The sequence below is a fragment of the Gekko japonicus genome, unplaced genomic scaffold, assembly GCF_001447785.1.
Source record: "Gekko japonicus isolate JY-2015 unplaced genomic scaffold, Gekko_japonicus_V1.1 scaffold794, whole genome shotgun sequence".
NCBI lineage: Eukaryota > Metazoa > Chordata > Lepidosauria > Squamata > Gekkonidae > Gekko > Gekko japonicus.
The window spans coordinates 128,340-146,259 of NW_015164692.1; the positions used below are offsets into that span (position 1 = coordinate 128,340).

Genomic DNA, 17,920 nt, shown 5'->3' on the forward strand with positions numbered 1-17,920 from the left:
ATGTCTTCCTACATCTCACAATTAACACAGAATTAACCAGCACGAGATCTGATGGTGGCCATTAGCTAGGATTGCCAGGCAGTGCCTTGCACCAGCAAGAGGATTGGGGGGGGGTAGCATCCTGGGGAAAAAATTAAAAGGAAAAATAAGGCCTTGGCTACTTCCAGGATGTTCTGACCACAGAGTTCCTGGCAATTCATAGAACTACCCTTGTCACTTCCGTGTAGCTCTAGGAATTGCCGGGAACTCTACGGCCAGCACCTCCTGTAAGTAGCCAAGGCCTTACTTTTCTTCTTAATTTTTCTCCCCAGCACTGCCATGCCCCCCTTGCCCCAGTTTCTGCTCATCAAACAAAGAAGGGTTGCAATTTCCTGGAGGTCTCCTGTCACAAGTGGGCAAATGGGAATCCTACCACTAGCCAAAAATGACTTATTTAAATTTTGGGGTAGAACATGACAATTAAATGGGGCCTCAATGGACAGATATCATACTAAATGTTATAAACAAGAGGAGATGGTCATTTTCTTCATGCCCTGGTTTGTAAGCTACTCAAAGGGGTATCCAGCTGGCTGTAGCTGTAGACAGAATGCTGAGCTGGGGAGAGTCTTTCCCATTAGCTGGATTATTATTATTTTCTTTTGTTTGTCAAATCACAGCTGACGTCTGGCAACCCTGTAGGGTTCTCAAGGCAAGAGACAATCAGAGATGGCTTGCCATTGCCTGCCTCTGCATCACAACCCTGGTATTCCTTGGCGGTCTCCCATCCAAATATGAGCCAGGGCCGATCTTGCTTAGCTTCTAAGATCTGATGAGATCGGATTAGGCTGGGCTGGTCGTGAGAGAAGGCAGTTATCAAAGGAATCTCATCACAGAGCGTGATGCCCGGACTAGGAACACACATGTACAGCATTCTCCTGTTTTACCACCTCTGGGTAAGCTTTTAAAGATACTGGAGCGAGGTAATGATACGGAAGACATGGGACCCCAACTAGGTGGGAAGGGAAGAGCACCACTTTTAAAAGCTTAGCCGCAAATGAGATTTAACGGGAGAAAAGCTTTCAGGAAAAGAAAGAATAGAGCGAATCAAATTCACAACGTCTGTGCTCTGCAATAATCATGGAGATTTTTTTTTTTTTTTATTGTGACGTCTGCCTAACAGCACCTTGAATAGGACAAATATCCTATTATTGCTGTGACGGTCTCCGACAGTTCTTCGCTCTCTCTTTCTCTGGACTGGCACTCAGTCTTATAATAATGCAATTCCTTACATGGTTGCTCTCAAGGCTTAATCTGGGCCAGTTTGGCCATCTATTTTCAGTGCTGGCATTCAGTATCGAGTCACATGGAGGACGGATAAAAGTGGGGGGGAGAGTTATAAAATGATGAATGGCGTGGAGAACTGGGATAAAAGAGCATCTTCTCTCTCTCTTTCATAACATTGGAATCGGGTGACTGGCTGCAGATTAGATGACCAGTGAAAACGGCTTCTTCGCACGAGGCGTTATTAATTTACAGACTTCGCTGCTGCAAGATGGACTCTAGCTTCAAGGGCTTGAAAAGGAACCAGACAATTCATGGACGACAGGGTCTGTCGGCAGATGCTAGCGACGATAGCTACATGGGACTTTCGTCTTTAGAGGTGGGGCAACACTAAATATTGGCAGCTGGTTCTTTTTTGCTTTCTTGCCCTGCTTGTGGAAGCATCCAGTAGGTCACTGTAGGAACCAGGATGCTGTGTATCGATCAGCAGAACAGTCCAGCAGGGCATTTCTTACGTTTTTAGATGGCAGCGCCCCTGCGCAAGGGCAGAGGGCGCTTCTTTCCCTGCAAAATAAACTAAGGAGAACCCCACATGTCACAGAATTGGGGGACTGGGTTTCTGATAAGAGGGCAAATAACCCCCCACATGTCACGGATTTTGGGGAATGAGCTTCAGATAAGGTGGCAGGGCTTCCAAACTGGAACCCCAGCCTTTGTCTACAGACGAAGCACTCTTTTAATATAGCTGGCACTCTGCTAAAAGAAAACAAACCTACACCATTAAGATCTGTCCAACAGAACCTCCAAACTAATAATTTCCCATAGAGTGGATATAAGTATATTGAATTACAGTGCATAAAATGAGGCTCAGAAGTCTGCAGAAACTTCAACATCGCTACGCAACAACGGTAATAGGAAGCAGGAAGATGTTGTATACACACCAGAGCTTTTTGCTGCCAGATTTTCGATAGATTCTTTCAATGTGATCGGAGACGGTACCTAATTCGCAGAGAACATGCAGAAACAAAGAAGGAGAGGAGGTTTTATTTTGCAGCTGCCTAATGAGTTTGACCTGTTTTGTTGGCCTGTTTCAAAGCCAGAGAACAAGGGCAGCACTACATATTAAGACTCCGTTCGGACAGCAGGCTGAACTGTGGGTTCACAGACGCGACTTGTTGCTGGGCTAATGGTGTACGCCTTGCTCCTCCTTTCTGGCACAGGAGACAATGAAAGAATCCTGGTTAGAAAATAACTCTGGCTACCTGAGACGTACAAATGTAGGGAGTGATCAGCACACACACACCCCATTGGAATGTTAAGCCTTAATTACACTCTGGGTTAGAATCCCAGTTACTGGAGGAAACGGGAACTCGAGTTAACTCATGCACTTGCATTCACACACACCACAGCTAGCCAGATTTAGTTTCTAATCAGGATTCCTTTGCCACACTCTGCTCAAGGAGGGAGTTAGGGAGGGGGGCAAGTAAGGTAGGCAAGTGAGTCCAGAAACAAGCTGGGCTCCTGCACATCTTAGTTTATACCCAGAGTTAGCCGAGGGTAGCCATGTTGGTTTGCAGTAAGAGTTGGTGGCAGCTACAAGCATGGACGGCTTCAAGAGGGAATCAGATAAGCAAATGGAGCAGAAGTCCATCAGTGGCTATTAGCCACAAGGTGTAGATAGGAACTCTAAGTCTGGGGCAAGGGATGCTCTGTATTCTTGGTGCTTGGGGGGGGGGGCTACAGTGGGAGGGCTTCTAGTGTCCTGGCCTCAATGATGGACCTCCTGATGGCACCTGGTATTTTTGGCCACTGTGTGACAGAGTGTTGGACTGGATGGGCCATTGGCCTGATCCAACATTGGCTTCTCTTATGCTCTTATGAGAACAAGATTTGAGTACAGTAGCACCTTAGAGACCGATGAGATTCTTTTTTTTGGGGGGGGGGTTTAAACTTTCAAGAGTCAAAGCTCCCTTTGTTAGATCCCTATGAACTTTATCAGAGTTCATTGCTACTAAAATGAGGGTCGCCATAATTACATATTTCAAGTAAAATACAACTCTCTCTAACTGTTAGAAAGGGGCTTCTTTCCTCAAGTGAAATATTTTTGAACACTGAAAGAGGCAGAAGCAGAAATCACCTGTGCTTTAGAACTGTCATGTGATTTTTTTTAAAGCAATACTTACAAGAAATTAGGAACACATTTTATCATATACAATTACCAATACGTTTTACAGTTCTGCATGGCTTAAAGGACAATGAAACATGGCGCGTTAAGCAGCATATATGACGTATAAAAATAAAAAAACACTCTTTGTGTTAGGGCTCCATACTTGTTTTATTTGGACAAATATTCTTGGAGCAAATTGTAGCTTTAAATATGCATTTGTTACATTTTAAAAAATAAATATATTTGGGGAGTATTTTATACCCATGGATTGATTCCCCCTTTGGTTCTGCTTCTTTAACATTTATTAATCCGCTAAGATAACATTCAAGTAATATATGTACATATATACATCACATGCAAGGAATGTATTTACACATAAAGCAACTTGCATGTTTCACAGCCCAGGACAGTCCAAGGCAAAAAATTAGCGTACCAGTTTTACCTTACTATAGCAGACAGAACCTACTTAACCTTCAAGTACGTGCTCAGAATTATAAGCAGGAAACACATAGCAAGCAGACAACAAAAAGAGTTAATACATTTAACGGTTCATTCCATCCTACAGTGTATGAACATGTATTTCCCATTTAAGAGAGAGTGCGTTAATGGAGAGGAAAATAGCAACACAACATCCAATGTGCACGCCCATTATTCATGTTCATCGATATCTGCGGCAACTTGCCTCCGATCACGTACCTTCCTTGGTGATGAAATTTGGGCCTTCCCTTTTGAGCAAAATGTTCAGCAGAATCGCTTGGCTTGCGAGGCAGTTGCAGTCCTGACAAGGAAGAACCATCAAAATGTCATTGACCAGTGGGGAAATGCCATTTGTTACAAGTTTGAACACTGCTTTTCATTATACATACGCAGCACATGTTTTTTTGAAATCTCTACCGAATTCCCTATGATGACAGGGTTTGGCCGAAATTCACACACACACTGTAAAAAGTGCAATAAGGGTGGAAATGCCCTTGTAAACCAGTTTGAGAGCCAGTTTGGTGTAGTGGTTAAGTGTGCGGACTCTAATTTGGGAGAACTGGGTTTGATTCCCCACTCCTCCACTTGCACCTGCTGATGTGACCTTGGGTCAGTCACAAGCTCTGGCACAGCTGTTCCTGAAAGAGCAGTTTGTGTCAGAGCTCTCTCAGCCCCACCCACCTCACAGGGTGTCTGTTGTGGGGAGGGGAAGGGAAAGGAGTTTGTAAGCCGCTCTGAGACTCCAAGTGAAGGGCGGGGTATAAATCCAATCTCTTCTTCTTCTTCTTCCAACCCTGCCTTCCTGCTTAGACACCAATCCTTTCAGAAACTCGATACAGGCCCACTGAAAGCGTCATGATTTTCACCTGTGTATACCCAGTGCTTAGCAAATATTATGTCTCAATATTATTATCATTTGCAAATATTATGCCTCAAGGGAGAAGAACAAGACTTCAGTTTCTCCTACATACTTACATTCAGTTTCTGAAGAATCTCGTAAGTTGACTTGTTTTTCCAGTCATTTACATTAATATCTGGCTGTTGTTCCAGCTCAGTAACATTCGGGGTGCTGGTTTGTCTCTTGACTTTTGAATGTTTTGGAAGATCAAGCTCTTCAAAGCTCTTGAACTCTGGAGGCCTGCAGAAAGGAATGATTGAGATTTCCAAAATCCAGGGCTTGCTTCAATGATTGAGCTTTGCAATTTAATTTCAAACTGGGGGTGGGGGTGGGGGAGAGAATCTAGAAAGGTTTTTTTTAATTTCACAAGATTATCATATTATTTTTAAAAATTGATTTGATTCCAAGTGTACATACTCATCTGTTTCACTGATTCTTAGGAAGTCCAGTTGTTCAACCACTGCTCCAGAAATCAATGTCTAAAGGAAGTGGGGAGGAAAGGGGGGGGGAGAGAAAATAAGGCTTAGAAATGACATTTAATACTGTGTATACAGGATGGCCATGGATGAATGAAAACAGGACCTATGCCTCTCCACTTACACAAGATACTCCACCCACAAAATGCTAGTGAACGCTCCCATCTTCAAGCAGAGCCTAATGTTGTCAGATGGGGAACAGAAGCTTTACATTCTGGAGAACTGCAGACTGTGGCAGTCCCTGCACAATGGCTTGTCCCTTGCCGTTGACACAGGCAGAACTGACTGGGAACTACTTAGCTCATACCCACTCAATGGAGATAAAGGAGGAACATTTGACAGCATTCCCATTTGCTTTCCCGTTTCCCATTCCACCAGTTTGGGATGGGAGGCAAAGAGACAAGATGATTCAACTGGGTTTCGTTGCCAGCAAACGAAGCTGAGAATATTTGCCACCTCGGCTGACTGGTTGTGAAGGCACAAGTATTTGTTTGCCTTCATTGCGCCCATCTGGTGCAGAATCGTTCAGATAGCCCACTGGCATTGTCACACGTATTATGGTGAGGGTATGCCGGAAAAGGAATTCGCGGCAAAGCAGGGGGTCCTTCAAAGACGACTCTGAGGGCTCACAGGGCCCAAACAGGTCATGTGATTTGGGAGGGATAAAGTATAGAAATGCGATCAGATGATCCTCAATAGAAGGAATGACGGCTGACTGGACAACTGGATATCAAATTTTATAAGCTGCAACAGCAATAAAGACGCTCATGCTTATGTTTATCTGATAACAGGACACTGATGTTAAAAATATCTGGCAATGTAGTGACAGGCTGTTACAATTTCAACAGAAATCAGGCTCTTGAAAAAGGGACAAGCACGCCCTTGGTGCTGGCATCATCCCATTCCTTAGCGGACTAACCAGCAGGTGGGGTTGCATATGCCTATAGCATATCAGCTCAGTTCTGCTATGGGGATGCCAAGCCAGTGCTTCTGCAAGAAAGCCGCAGCCTTTGTAACTCACCTCTCAGCTTGGCATGTGGTTCTGGCAGCTCCCCCATAATCCTTGTTCTGGCTAAACTAAGAAATTGTCAAGGTCTTTTTAAATGCACGCTTGAAAGGAGGAGGTAATAAGCAACATCCTTCCCAAAGAAGCAAAAGAGCTGCTGAAACTCCTAGCCACACTCGAGTGCCGTTATACAAACGAGTCTTTAGCAGCCGATTACATGGATTACATGCTCTGAAGCAGCTTGTGTGTGCTGGGTAGGCTCTGAGCCAGGCTGCTGTTGCCACTGCTTGTGCAGAGAACCAAGGATCCTTGGCTCCTTCCGGGACCCTTTACCCCTCCACACCCGGCCATCAATGTCCCCGCCTCCCCAGCAGTCTCAGGGCAACTGCTGATCCCAGAGAAACTGTTCTTCCCAAAAATCAAAAGGCTTTTAAGATATTGTTAAGGTCACGGTGCCATCTTCCTTCTTCCCATGTGGCCAAGGAGATCTAAAATTTCCAGACATTTCGAACCTCCCCTTTTTTTTGGGGGGGGGAATACCCAGATTTGGAGAGGAATATATGCAATACTCATTTCCTTATCAAACCTAAGCATGCTTTAACCGCATAAATGCCTCATATATAACTTATATATAACTTAGCACATAAAAGTATATTACTTGGCATATTTATAGAGTTTAAACACATTTATGCCTTAGTTTTCTACAAGTACAACTGGAAATACACCCAGTACTTAAGAGACAGCTGCAAACTTCTGCACCCTATATTTCCTTGGTGCATGTATCTTAAGTAGATTCATTAGGACCACCCTAATATTTGAATATCAAGTTAAACTTATATATAACTTAGCACATAAAAGTATATTACTAGGCATATTTATAGAGTTTAAACATATTTATGCTTTAGTTTTCTACAAGTACAACTGGAAATACACCCAGTACTTAAGAGACAGCTGCAAACTTCTGCACCCTATATTTCCTTGGTGCATGTATCTTAAGTAGATTCATTAGGACCACCCTAATATTTGAATATCAAGTTAAACTTCGTATCACTGAAAACAGTGAACTCTTCAACAGCATATTATTATAATGTGCATGATAACAGATTAATTTTGGACAAAGCTGCATACATTTAAACAATAAGCATATCCTTGAAAATATGTGGTATATGTCTACAATATATACAGGGTATATCTTGGTGGATGTTGCCAGCCAAGAGTGGAAGAAAGAGATCCTTTCCGGGAGCTGGGTTAAGGAGGCGGGGGGACAGTGCGATGATGCCTCACAGAACCCTTCTGCCAGCACCCACTGACTCCCTTCTGGGGCCACCAGCAAATCCCACCCCCTAACCCTAAACCTCTGCAGAGTAGGTAGTTGAGTCCCACTATTGTCACCTAATGGCCCTGACCTGGATAGCCCAGCCTGGCCCGAACTTGTCAGACCACAGAAAGAAGCTAAGTAGGGTCAGCCTTGGTTATTACTTGGATGGGAGACCGCTGAGGAATACCAGGATTGCTATGCAGAGGAAGACAGTGGCAAAAAAAAAAAAAAACCATGGCCCCACGGGGTCACCATAAGTTGACTGAGACTGTAATGGTAAAAAAAACCCTCATACTTTGCTTCTCTGTGTGGAATGGCATTACTGTGTCGTCGCCCCCCCTCCAGTGCTGGTTTGTGCAGAGAGAAGCAAGCAAGGAGGGAAGAGCCTTGAACCTCAATGTGCCAATCAATGGTCACTCTGGGATACTATAACCTGGGGGTCCCCAACCTTTTTGAGTCTGTGGGCACCTATGGAATTCTGTGCGACAACAAAATGACTGCCTAAGTAGGTGGAGTCAAGCACAAAAATGGCTGCCACAGAAGGTGGAGTGAACGACCAAATGTAGGGAGTGAGGTTATGCATCACTCTAACAGTAACTCTTCAACAGTTTAGGCATAAGCTCCACTTAACAGTATGCCTGTTAATCTACACATTTTGTTGGCACCAAAAAAGGTGTTGACGGATGTCACGGTGCCCACGGGTCCCACATTAGGGACCTCTGCCACACCCTAATATATCAGGAGGGCTGGCAACAAATCCATGAGCTGCACTCAGCCTGTGACCTTCTGAAGTCCTGACAGTTGGGAATTAGCTGAATCTTCGTCAAGGGTTTTGAGGAGGAGAAGTGAAGAGAACTGAGGAATGACAGCGAGTGAGTTCCGCGGCGCTGAGTACTAGGAGGAGGAGAGGAGAGGAGATTGGATTTATACCCCACCCTTCACTACCCAAAGGTGTCTCAGAGAGGCTTACGAACTCCTTTCCCTTCCCCTCCCCACAACAGACACCCTGAGAGATAGGTGGGGCTGAGAGAACTCTTGACAGAAACTGCTCTTTTTCAAGAACAGCTGTGCCAGAGTTATGGCTTGCCCAAGGTCATCCAGCCAGGTGCAAATGGAGGAGTGGGGAATCAAACCCAGTTCTCCCAGATTAGAGTCCGCACACTTAACCACTGGCTCTCTATAACCACTATACCAAACTAGTGCTGTGGTGCTCATGTAAATTAACTTTTCCACCCCAGCCTCCTGTGCCCTTGGCCCTGGATCAATAGACAGCCATGCAACAGCACAGGGGGACAAAGTGGGAGTTTGCAGTGGGAAGGAGGAACTGGCCAAAATCACGCCTCTCCTTCTCTGCTAGTGGGAATGGTTTTGGTCAGTGCAAAACAAGGATCCAAGCCTTGTTTGCACAAAGACAGGGTTTCTCTGAGAGGAAAGGAATCCTGATTTCCAACCAAGAGATAGCTTTATCCTGGAAACCAAGACTGGTCTCCAACATCCCTGGGAAGATGCTCTCTATTTCATCGTCTCCTTCTAATGATATGCTATGCTACACACAGCAAAACAGAAATCTATGTCTTTATTGGGCTGCCTTTGATCTGGCTTTTTGTCTTCTCTCCACCCCTTCCAGCTGAATCCTTTGCACAAATATTTGTGTTCTATGGCAGAACAATGCTGCCTGCTTTTATTAATATTTTATTAGGTGGGTATTCATTGCTGTTCATTCAGCGAATGTGCAGAAAAGGTTCATATGTAACTTGCAGGGAAAATGTATTACACCAACTGTAAAGCCTTTCACTTTAAAAAAGCCTTTGTAGTGGCAAACAGAAGAAATAAATACAAGTAGAGCGAAACTCTGAACTTATGTAGGAAAAGTATTTTGAGCAACACAGCCACGACTGCAATGCTATCTGCTTGGCTTTTATTGCTGACGCTGCCTTTCTGTGTTTAACTTCCACAATCCCTCTAAGCACAAATTATGATAAAAGAATTATAGGATGCAAATGTGAAAAATTACCATGGCTAGGACAGGGAACCCCTTATACATTTGCAGCCGAAACGCATGGAAATATTTCTATGCGAATAGTCCAAGCAAAGATTATGCTGCTGTTCCATGAATTAACATCTATAAGCCTAACTGAATATATATATCCTGCCATCTGCATACAAATGCACATGCTGGGACTAAATTATGAGCATGCTGTCCATATTGCTTTAACAGAGAATGCATTATCGGCATTTCACCACCTCGGTATTTCAGCTTTCCCTCCTCGCTTTAATGAAATGGGCAATATCCAAAACGCTGATTAATTTCAATGATTAATTTAGGAAATCCGTGTTTAAAAATTAGCAAATGGAAAAGTGGCTTTATTAAAACGTGACAAATTTACAATGCAATCCTAAACAGATTTACACCCCTTTGGCCTTCTCTGAAGTCTATAGGCTTTGAAGGATGTAACTCTGCATAAGACTGTGGCTTTTAGTGTGCAAAGGCCACATTGGAAAAGCCTAGGGATCCCAAGTCCCCCCGGGGGGTGGGGAAACCCCTGCCCCAGAGGCCCGTTCTCCGGCACCGCCGGATCGGGCCCCGGGGGGAACTCCTCCCCAACGTGCGCATCACCCGGAAGTGACGGGAGGATGCCAGGCACGCTGGGGGCGGGGCCACAGCCGTACAAGGGAAAACTCTATGGTTTTCCCTTGTATGGCCGTGGCCCCGCGCCCAGCGTGCCCGGCGTCCTCCCGTCACTTCCGGGTGATGTGCGTGTGGCACACGCGCGCACCAGGTACCGGCCAGGAGCCCCCCGCTTCCGGCAAAGATCAACTTTGCAACCCTAGAAAAGCCAGTATGGTTTCAATATTATACACTGTGGAGACGGCAAACATAAAACGATGCAGCAATATAATTGAGCACTCACATTGTTTTAAGGCAGACACGGAGGCAAACAACAACAGCAAGGCATGTTGTGCAGCTTTTGTACAATTTCTGTACAAGGGAAGATACAGAGGCATTTAGCACAGACCACTATGACAGACTGCAAGCGTGAAGCCACTGTATCGGCCTGGCCTACCACAGCCACTAGGAGCTCGTCCTTCTGTGTTTCTTTGGCTAACAGAGGAATATCTACCAGTTGAACACATGAAGCTGTCTTGCCATATGACACTTCCCATATGATTGCCAGGTCTAGGTTGGGAAATTCCTGGAGATTTTGGGGGTGGAGCCTGGGGAGGAGAGGAACCTCAGCAGGGTATAATGCTATTGAGTTCACCTTCCAAGGCCACCATTTTCTCCAGAGGAACTGATATCTGCAATCTGGAGCTCAGTTTTAATTTTGGGAGGTCTCCAGCCACCAACTGGAGGTTGGCAACCCTGCTTCACCATACACCTAGCTCCGCTTCTGAGGTCTTTCTCCGTGTGCCCCACAGTTGGTGGGTGGTGACAATGGAGAGTATCTTTTCAGTGGGGGTACTAAAGTGGCACAACCCTACCTCGGAGGAGGTTAGTATGGTCCCCTCACCAAGAGCGTTTTGAGAAAAGGATGAAACAATTCTTTTTAATAAACTTCAGACCCACAAGAAATTGTGGGGAGGGGGGGACAGTTTTGAAAACCCGATCTTGCTCCCCCCCTGCAAGATCTTGGGGCTTAAGCAGAGTGAGCCCCTCTGTCATCCTTTAGCCAACACTCAGTGGCTCTCAACATACCAACCCTTCTGGAGTGGTTTCAGTCCTCAGGTTTTTTGTAGGCCTCTTTTCCATTTTGGTTAATTTAGAAAACCACATTTTCCTGCACACCTGAGCAGCTCCCCCCCCCAGTAGGTAGAGTCCTCTGTGTTGTTTGTGGATGGCCCCACTCTCCATCGTTTATTTATTTATTATTTATGAAATTTGTACCCTGCCTTTCTGCCCTTCCAAGAGCAGCCAAGACAGGCCCGTAGCTACCGTGGGGCATCCCGGGGCTAGGCCCCCTGACTTTCTGGCAAGGCCCCCTGACTTCTCATCTAACCCAGGGTGTCACATCCTTCTCCCACGGATTAAATTGATTAGCTAGTGCCCCCTAAGAAATTTAAATGCCCCCTGACTTAAAAAATCCTGGCTATGGGCCTGAGCCAAGGTGGGCAATAATCTAAAAAGTACACGATAAAGTATAAAACCATTAAAATCAACCTCCCTTCCAAACAGACAATATTAAAACGATTTTAAGAGAGTTTAAAAAAACAGAGTTGAGGTACATACTAAACACAGAAACACTGGTTCGGAAGGAGGGATGACTGAGCGAATGCGAAACAAAACAGAAAAAGTCTTCAAGTGCTGGAGGAAGATGGCAACAGAAGGGGACAGATGAATATCCCGGGGGGTGGGGGAGCTCCAGAGCTTTGGTGCCATAACTGAGAATGTCCTCTCAGGTCATTTGACATGCACACAGGGGCCAGAGAGTTTACTATTTAGGTAAAGCCATGCTGTAGTTGTATACTTGTAATACGGGTGGATGGAGCTCTGAGGATGTGGGTCAAATATAGCAGTACAGAAAATAATAAATTAAGGGGTGGGATGGTATTGTTGAGCTTGAAGGAAGTAGAAAATATGAAGAGTTTGAGACTCGGAGATGCAGATGGAACATGAAAGAGAGAATACTCATGGAAGGGCAGACGCATCAGCAACTCAGCCAATTGGCCTGCATCTTCAGCACTGCCAAGGGATCTATGAACAACAGGGAAGAGGAGCTCCTGCATGCATAGATTTCGTGAATACCGGGCAGCAAGGTAGAATTTTTCGATCATAGTCCAATCCTGAATCATGTTGTGCAGCCTGCTCCACCAAAGGCTATGAAGCGGAAGACTTTGAAGCAAGCCCCAGCAGTTTCTTCTACAGAATATGTGGTGTGTGTGTGTAAAGTGCCATCAAGTTGTAGCTGACAGCTGACTAATGGCAACCCCTTATGGTTTTCAAGGCAAGTGATCAAGCAGAGGTGGTTTGCCATTGCCTTCCTCTGCAAAGTCTTCTTTGGTGGTCTCCCATTCCAGTACCGACCCATCTTATCTTTGCCGATCTAACAAGATCTGGCTATACTATATATGTATAAAGTGCCATTAAGTCGCAGCTAACTTATGGCAACCCCATGAGTTTTCAGGGCAAGAGACTAACAGAGGCAGTTTGCCTTTGTTGTCCTCTGCATAACGACCATGGAATTCCTTGGTGGTCTCCCATCGAAGTACTAACCAGGGCCAACCCTGCTTAGCTTCTGAGATCTGATGAGATTAATCTAGTTTGGGCCATCCAGGTTAGGGCGGGCCAAGCTATACCATTCTGCATCCCCTACTGCGCCATACCGTTGGCATTACGACTGAGGGGTGACATGATTGAGGTTTATAAGATTATGCATGGGAAAGAGCAGGTAGAGAAAGAGGTACTTTTCTCCCTCTCACAATACAAGAACTCGTGGGCACTCCATAAAATTGCTGAGCGGTCGGGTTAGAACGGATAAAAGGAAGTACTTCTTCACCCAAAGAGTGATTAACACTTGGAATTCACTGCCACAGGAAGTGGTGGCGGCTACAAGCATGGACGGCTTCAAAAGGGAATTAGATAAGCATATGGAGCAGAGGTCCATTAGTGGCTATTAGCCACAAGGTATAGATAGGGACTCTGGGGCAAGGGATGCTCTGTCTTCTTGGTGCCTGGGGGGGGGGGATTGGCGTCTCTTATGTTCTTATGTTCTTAATATCTGTTGCTCTTCCCCAATGATACATGGTGGAAAAGCTGGATCCATTCGCGATACCCGATAAAGCTCAAAGCACAAAACAGAACTTGATAAAGACGAGTCCAATCTCGCTTTAAAGGTTGTTAAATAAAAATAAAAAGCTTCTTTTTGATGTTTACACCCTTCATGAATAAGCCATATAACATAAACAGCAATGATTGTCAAAGAGATAAAACACTCTTCTTAAAACGCTTATTAATTATTAAGCATATCTTCACGGAAAGGCAGTAAAGTGAGGAGAACAACTGTCCTCTAAGGACCCTGAAACAACTCAGCTTTTTTAACAAAAATACACAGAGGACGTCTGAGGAAATTCCCACATGACAGCATGTCTTTTTAATCAGATAAAATATTGTTTATAAAATACATGCTAATTTCCCTCTGCGTGTGGGAACAGTTAAAAAAAACCTGACGAGATGTCTTACTGTTAATTGTTTTATGAAAGCAGGATTAAAATAAGCGGGGCCAAAAGGATTCTTTAGAGCACGGTCCATACATGCTACTGCAGGATTAGCATTCCGTCGTGGCATTTCCAGGGGTAAAAACTGTATTGCCTTTTTGCCCTGCCCTTCTTCTAGGGCAGTGAGACTCAGTGGCCCGGGAGCCACGTGTGGCTCTTTGCTATGCCTGCTGTAGCTCTTCTGAACACTGCTGCCCAATGTGGTACTTGCCCTATGTTACAAGAAAGTGAGGCTTGTCATTGGCAGTTGGTTCCTACCTTGGAACGGGAGGGGTCAGGGAGGACTTACTGGAAATGGGAAGAGGCCTAGGCTGGCGTCACAGCAACGTTGGTGGTGACACAGTAATGTAACTTCAGACACACACTGGAAGTGAGGTCATCGTGTTGCTGGTGGCATGGGACGCTCTGGTATTTGGATAAAACCTCTGTGGTAGAAGACTTTTTACTATAGTGGTTAAGTGCGCGGACTCTAATCTGGGAGAACCGGGTTTGATTCCCCACTCCTCCACTTGCACCTGGCTGGATGACCTTGGGCAAGCCGTAGTTCTGATAAGAGCTGTCCTTGAAAAAGAGCAGTTTCTGTCAAGAGCTCTCTCAGCCCCACCTACCTCACAGGGTGTCTGTTGTGGGGAGGGGAAGGGAAAGGAGTTTGTAAGCCGCTCTGAGACTCCTTTGGGTAGTGAAGGGCGGGGTATAAATCCAATCTCTTCTTCTTCTTCTTCTTCTATAGAGTTTTTGCCCACATTGCCAGCATGCTGGAAGGGATACCGTTGTGTTGCCGGCAATGACACTTCAATGCCGGCCTAGACCTCCTCCCACTGCTGGTATGTCCCCCTGTTGGCCAACTGACTGGTGGTGGGGGGCAGTGGCTGGGGATTCCCCGCCCCCAGTGGGGACCTGGGAGCCCTGAAATAGCCACTGTCACATGAATTGGTAAACAGCAAGTCTCCCTTAGAGGTAGGCCTCATGCCAGGGATGGAAGTAAATGTGGCTCTTTTGATTGATGGTAATAGCAAAATTGGCTCTCCATGAGCCACACACTGTGTACCACTGAGGAGTTCAAGGAAGCACACATGGTTCTGTACTCAAGGAAGCACACATGGTTCTGCATTTGGTTCTTCACCTTCTATACTTGATCCTACTAGCACAGCCGTCCACAATGTGGCACCCGTGGGTGTCAGGGCACCCGCCAACACGTTTCCTGGTGTCCACCAAATGTTTTTAGACAGTGGGCAGGATGAGGTTGAGCTTTTGCCCAACAGGGATTCTGACAGGCCCCTGGAGATCTGATTGCCTTATGGCTAAGATCAAGTGTAGAGATCTGATTGCCTGTGCCGATTAAAAGGCATCCTGTTCAACACAGCTTCTGCCTGGAAGGTTGAAGAGTTACTATCAGAGTTATACCTAACTTCAATTGCTGACATTTTTTGGTTGGCTCCACCTCCTGTGGCAGCCATTTTGTGCCTGGCTATGCCTCCTGCACCAGCCATTTTGTTGTTGCACCCAATGCCCTGTCTTAGAATCCCAAAGATGCCTGCAGCCTCAAAAAGGTTGCGGCCCCCTGTAGTAGTAGTTTAGCATTAGGATAGAATGGAGGAGGGGAGAACTAGGTACAGTACAATCCTCTCTGAACTCTCTGGAGAAAGGAGCGGAGGACAATTACAGTACTATCCCATACAGGGTTACTCTAGTCTAATCCAGCAGCAATCAATGGGCTTCGACTGGAGTAACGCTGCCTACAATTGCACTGTGGGGACAGCAAGTTATTCAAACAAGTATGTAATTGGATTTGAACCAATGATGAGAAATGTGTAAAAAATCAACTTACCTGCAGCCTATCAACATGAACCTTCACTCCTCCGACTACTCCTTTCCTAAAGGCAGCCAACATGTCCAGTATTGGATTGAATCTACTTCCCCTGAGGATGTAAAAACCAAGGAGACTTGATTAGGGCTGTGCATTTGGCATAAACCGAGCTGAGTATCAATTAAGCTGAATACAGATTCAGATAATCTGATTGGCTATTGGTATAGCTGAGCCTGAATAAAAGCCATTTTTTTTCGGCTCTTACTTGGGTATATTAATTTACAATGAGGATCAGCTGGGGTGGCAGGAGCTGACAGTTCCGCGCTGCCTTGGCTGGGGCTGGTTCCTCTTGCAGCTTGGTTTAAACTAAACTGCTAGCTGAGGTGGCATGGAGCTCTTCAGCTTCCACTGCCCCAGCTGATCCTCTCTTACAGCTCGGTTTAAACCCAGCTCTAAGAGGAGCCAACCCAGGATTGGCCACTTTGCAGGCTCTGTTGGGCAGTCTGGTTTAAACTCTCCCTGCAGGATGAGCTTTTTTGCAGGCTCTGTTAGGCAGTCAGGCTCTCCCCCCCAGGCTCTGCCGGACTGTTCAACAGAGCCCGCCAAGCAGCTAGTTGATCCTGGGCTAGCTCCCTTCCAGCCAGGTCTGCATGCAGTGGGGAGAGAGAGAGAGCTCCCTGGAGCATACAGATCCTGGAGCCAGCTTCTCCTGTAGCATGGTTTGAACTGCACTGCAGGAGAAGCCAAGCCAGCCCCAGGATCAGGCTGTTTTTTTAAAAAAATGGTATTTTTCGGTTTGGGTCTATTGGACCTCTCCCCCAAATTGGGATTTCTGAAAAAAATATATCCGAATACCGGTATTGGGTTCCAGAATTTTTTTGGGAAATACTTTTTTCCAGGTCCAATAGACCTGAACTGAAAAGGCTGGTTGTTTTTCGGGTTTTTTTGCACACCCCTAGATTTGATGCTACATACTTCATGGCAGAAACAACATACACTCTGTCATCTGAATGACCTTACCTTATATTATCCTCCCGAATAAGCACAAGGAACAAGGGGCGGCCGTGCATTTTCCAGTACTGCTTAATGAACTGCAAAGCATTCTACATAAACGTTAAAAACAAAGACAAAAAGAAATGAAGGATATGGTGCACAGGCAATGCTGCATCTTAGTAAACTTGTAAAATGGGACAGGTTGGTCTTTTTAACAGCTCACAGAAGGGGGTTTGGGTTGGGTCACTGCGGAAGATGCTCGGGGATGACTCGGTGACATGCTAAATAAAACCCAAGAGGAGTTCACTAAATGCAAGCCTACTAGACCAAGTCAACTGCACAACCTCAGAAGATAAAAGGAAGTAAGCTGTGAAAAACAAGAACTTTACAAATATATTGTGTTACTAACACTTGAATTACTATTATTTAGTTTAACACGGATATGATCTCCTTCTCTTGGGTTTTTAGTTAGTGTGGGTATCTTTTCTTTATCCATAGTTGTAGTCCCCCCCCCCATATATTTCTTTGTAGTTATACAGTCTTACGAAAAAATAATAAAAATATCCCTTCGGGGGTTTCAAAAAAAAAAAGAAGATAAAAGGAAGTTACACAGCAACTGCACTTGGTTTGTTGGTCTACCTTTGCAGAGCCAACAAATGTAGAATAGAAATTGGGTGAGTACTGGAGTGGGAATCAGTATTCCCTCTAAGCTGCATGCATGAACCCCATTCGGCAGCACACAGGGTCTTGCACTGCTCACTGCCCATTTTAAGGTTGCAGCAGTTATGTTTTGCTCAGGCCGTGAACTGGTCCACTCAGTAGGGGAAAGAAACTACAGGGAACATTGGTGGGGAGCTGTATTTCGTGTACTTCTCTCCCAACACACTGACCGCAGAAGGCCAGACTGAATGGGTTTATAACTCCCTCCTACTGCATCAGCCACGTTTCCTCCTACCCATGGATATTCAGCTCTGAAGCTCACTTATGCAGCCACTTGTTGCTGACAGCCCTTCAGTCAGTTCAACATCCTCCCTCCCAATATACCTCTCCACATTTTTCAATGATCTCTCTTATTGCACATCCAGAGCTAATGCGATTAATTCTAAATTTAAACCTTCATAAAGCTTGTCCTGGGTGACTATGAAATCCCGCTTTTCTGTGATTTGTGTTGACATTTAACACCCTGTTGCATCCCTTTTATTGAGAATTATCCTGCTCTTTCACACTCATCTTGTACTTGAGATACTTAGGAGCATCTGAAACATTGCCAATTTCCTACACAGAATGCACCCTCGTGTCGGGGGA

At 45.3% G+C, this 17,920-nt stretch overlaps 1 protein-coding gene across 4 annotated transcripts in view; it reads right to left on the minus strand.

The window, feature by feature from the left end:
- The window catches only part of PHKB (phosphorylase kinase, beta), a 194,525-nt gene that overhangs the window by 43,319 nt on the left and 133,286 nt on the right, over nt 1–17,920 (minus strand). For all 4 annotated transcript variants that reach the window (XM_015409423.1, XM_015409421.1, XM_015409420.1 and 1 more), the window contains 6 exons: nt 16,643–16,725; nt 15,644–15,734; nt 5,220–5,281; nt 4,880–5,042; nt 4,124–4,205; nt 2,202–2,259 (listed from right to left, as the gene is read on the minus strand). In XM_015409423.1, the coding sequence (XP_015264909.1) occupies nt 2,202–2,259; nt 4,124–4,205; nt 4,880–5,042; nt 5,220–5,281; nt 15,644–15,734; nt 16,643–16,725 (539 nt within the window). The remainder of the gene's footprint in view (nt 1–2,201; nt 2,260–4,123; nt 4,206–4,879; nt 5,043–5,219; nt 5,282–15,643; nt 15,735–16,642; nt 16,726–17,920) is intronic.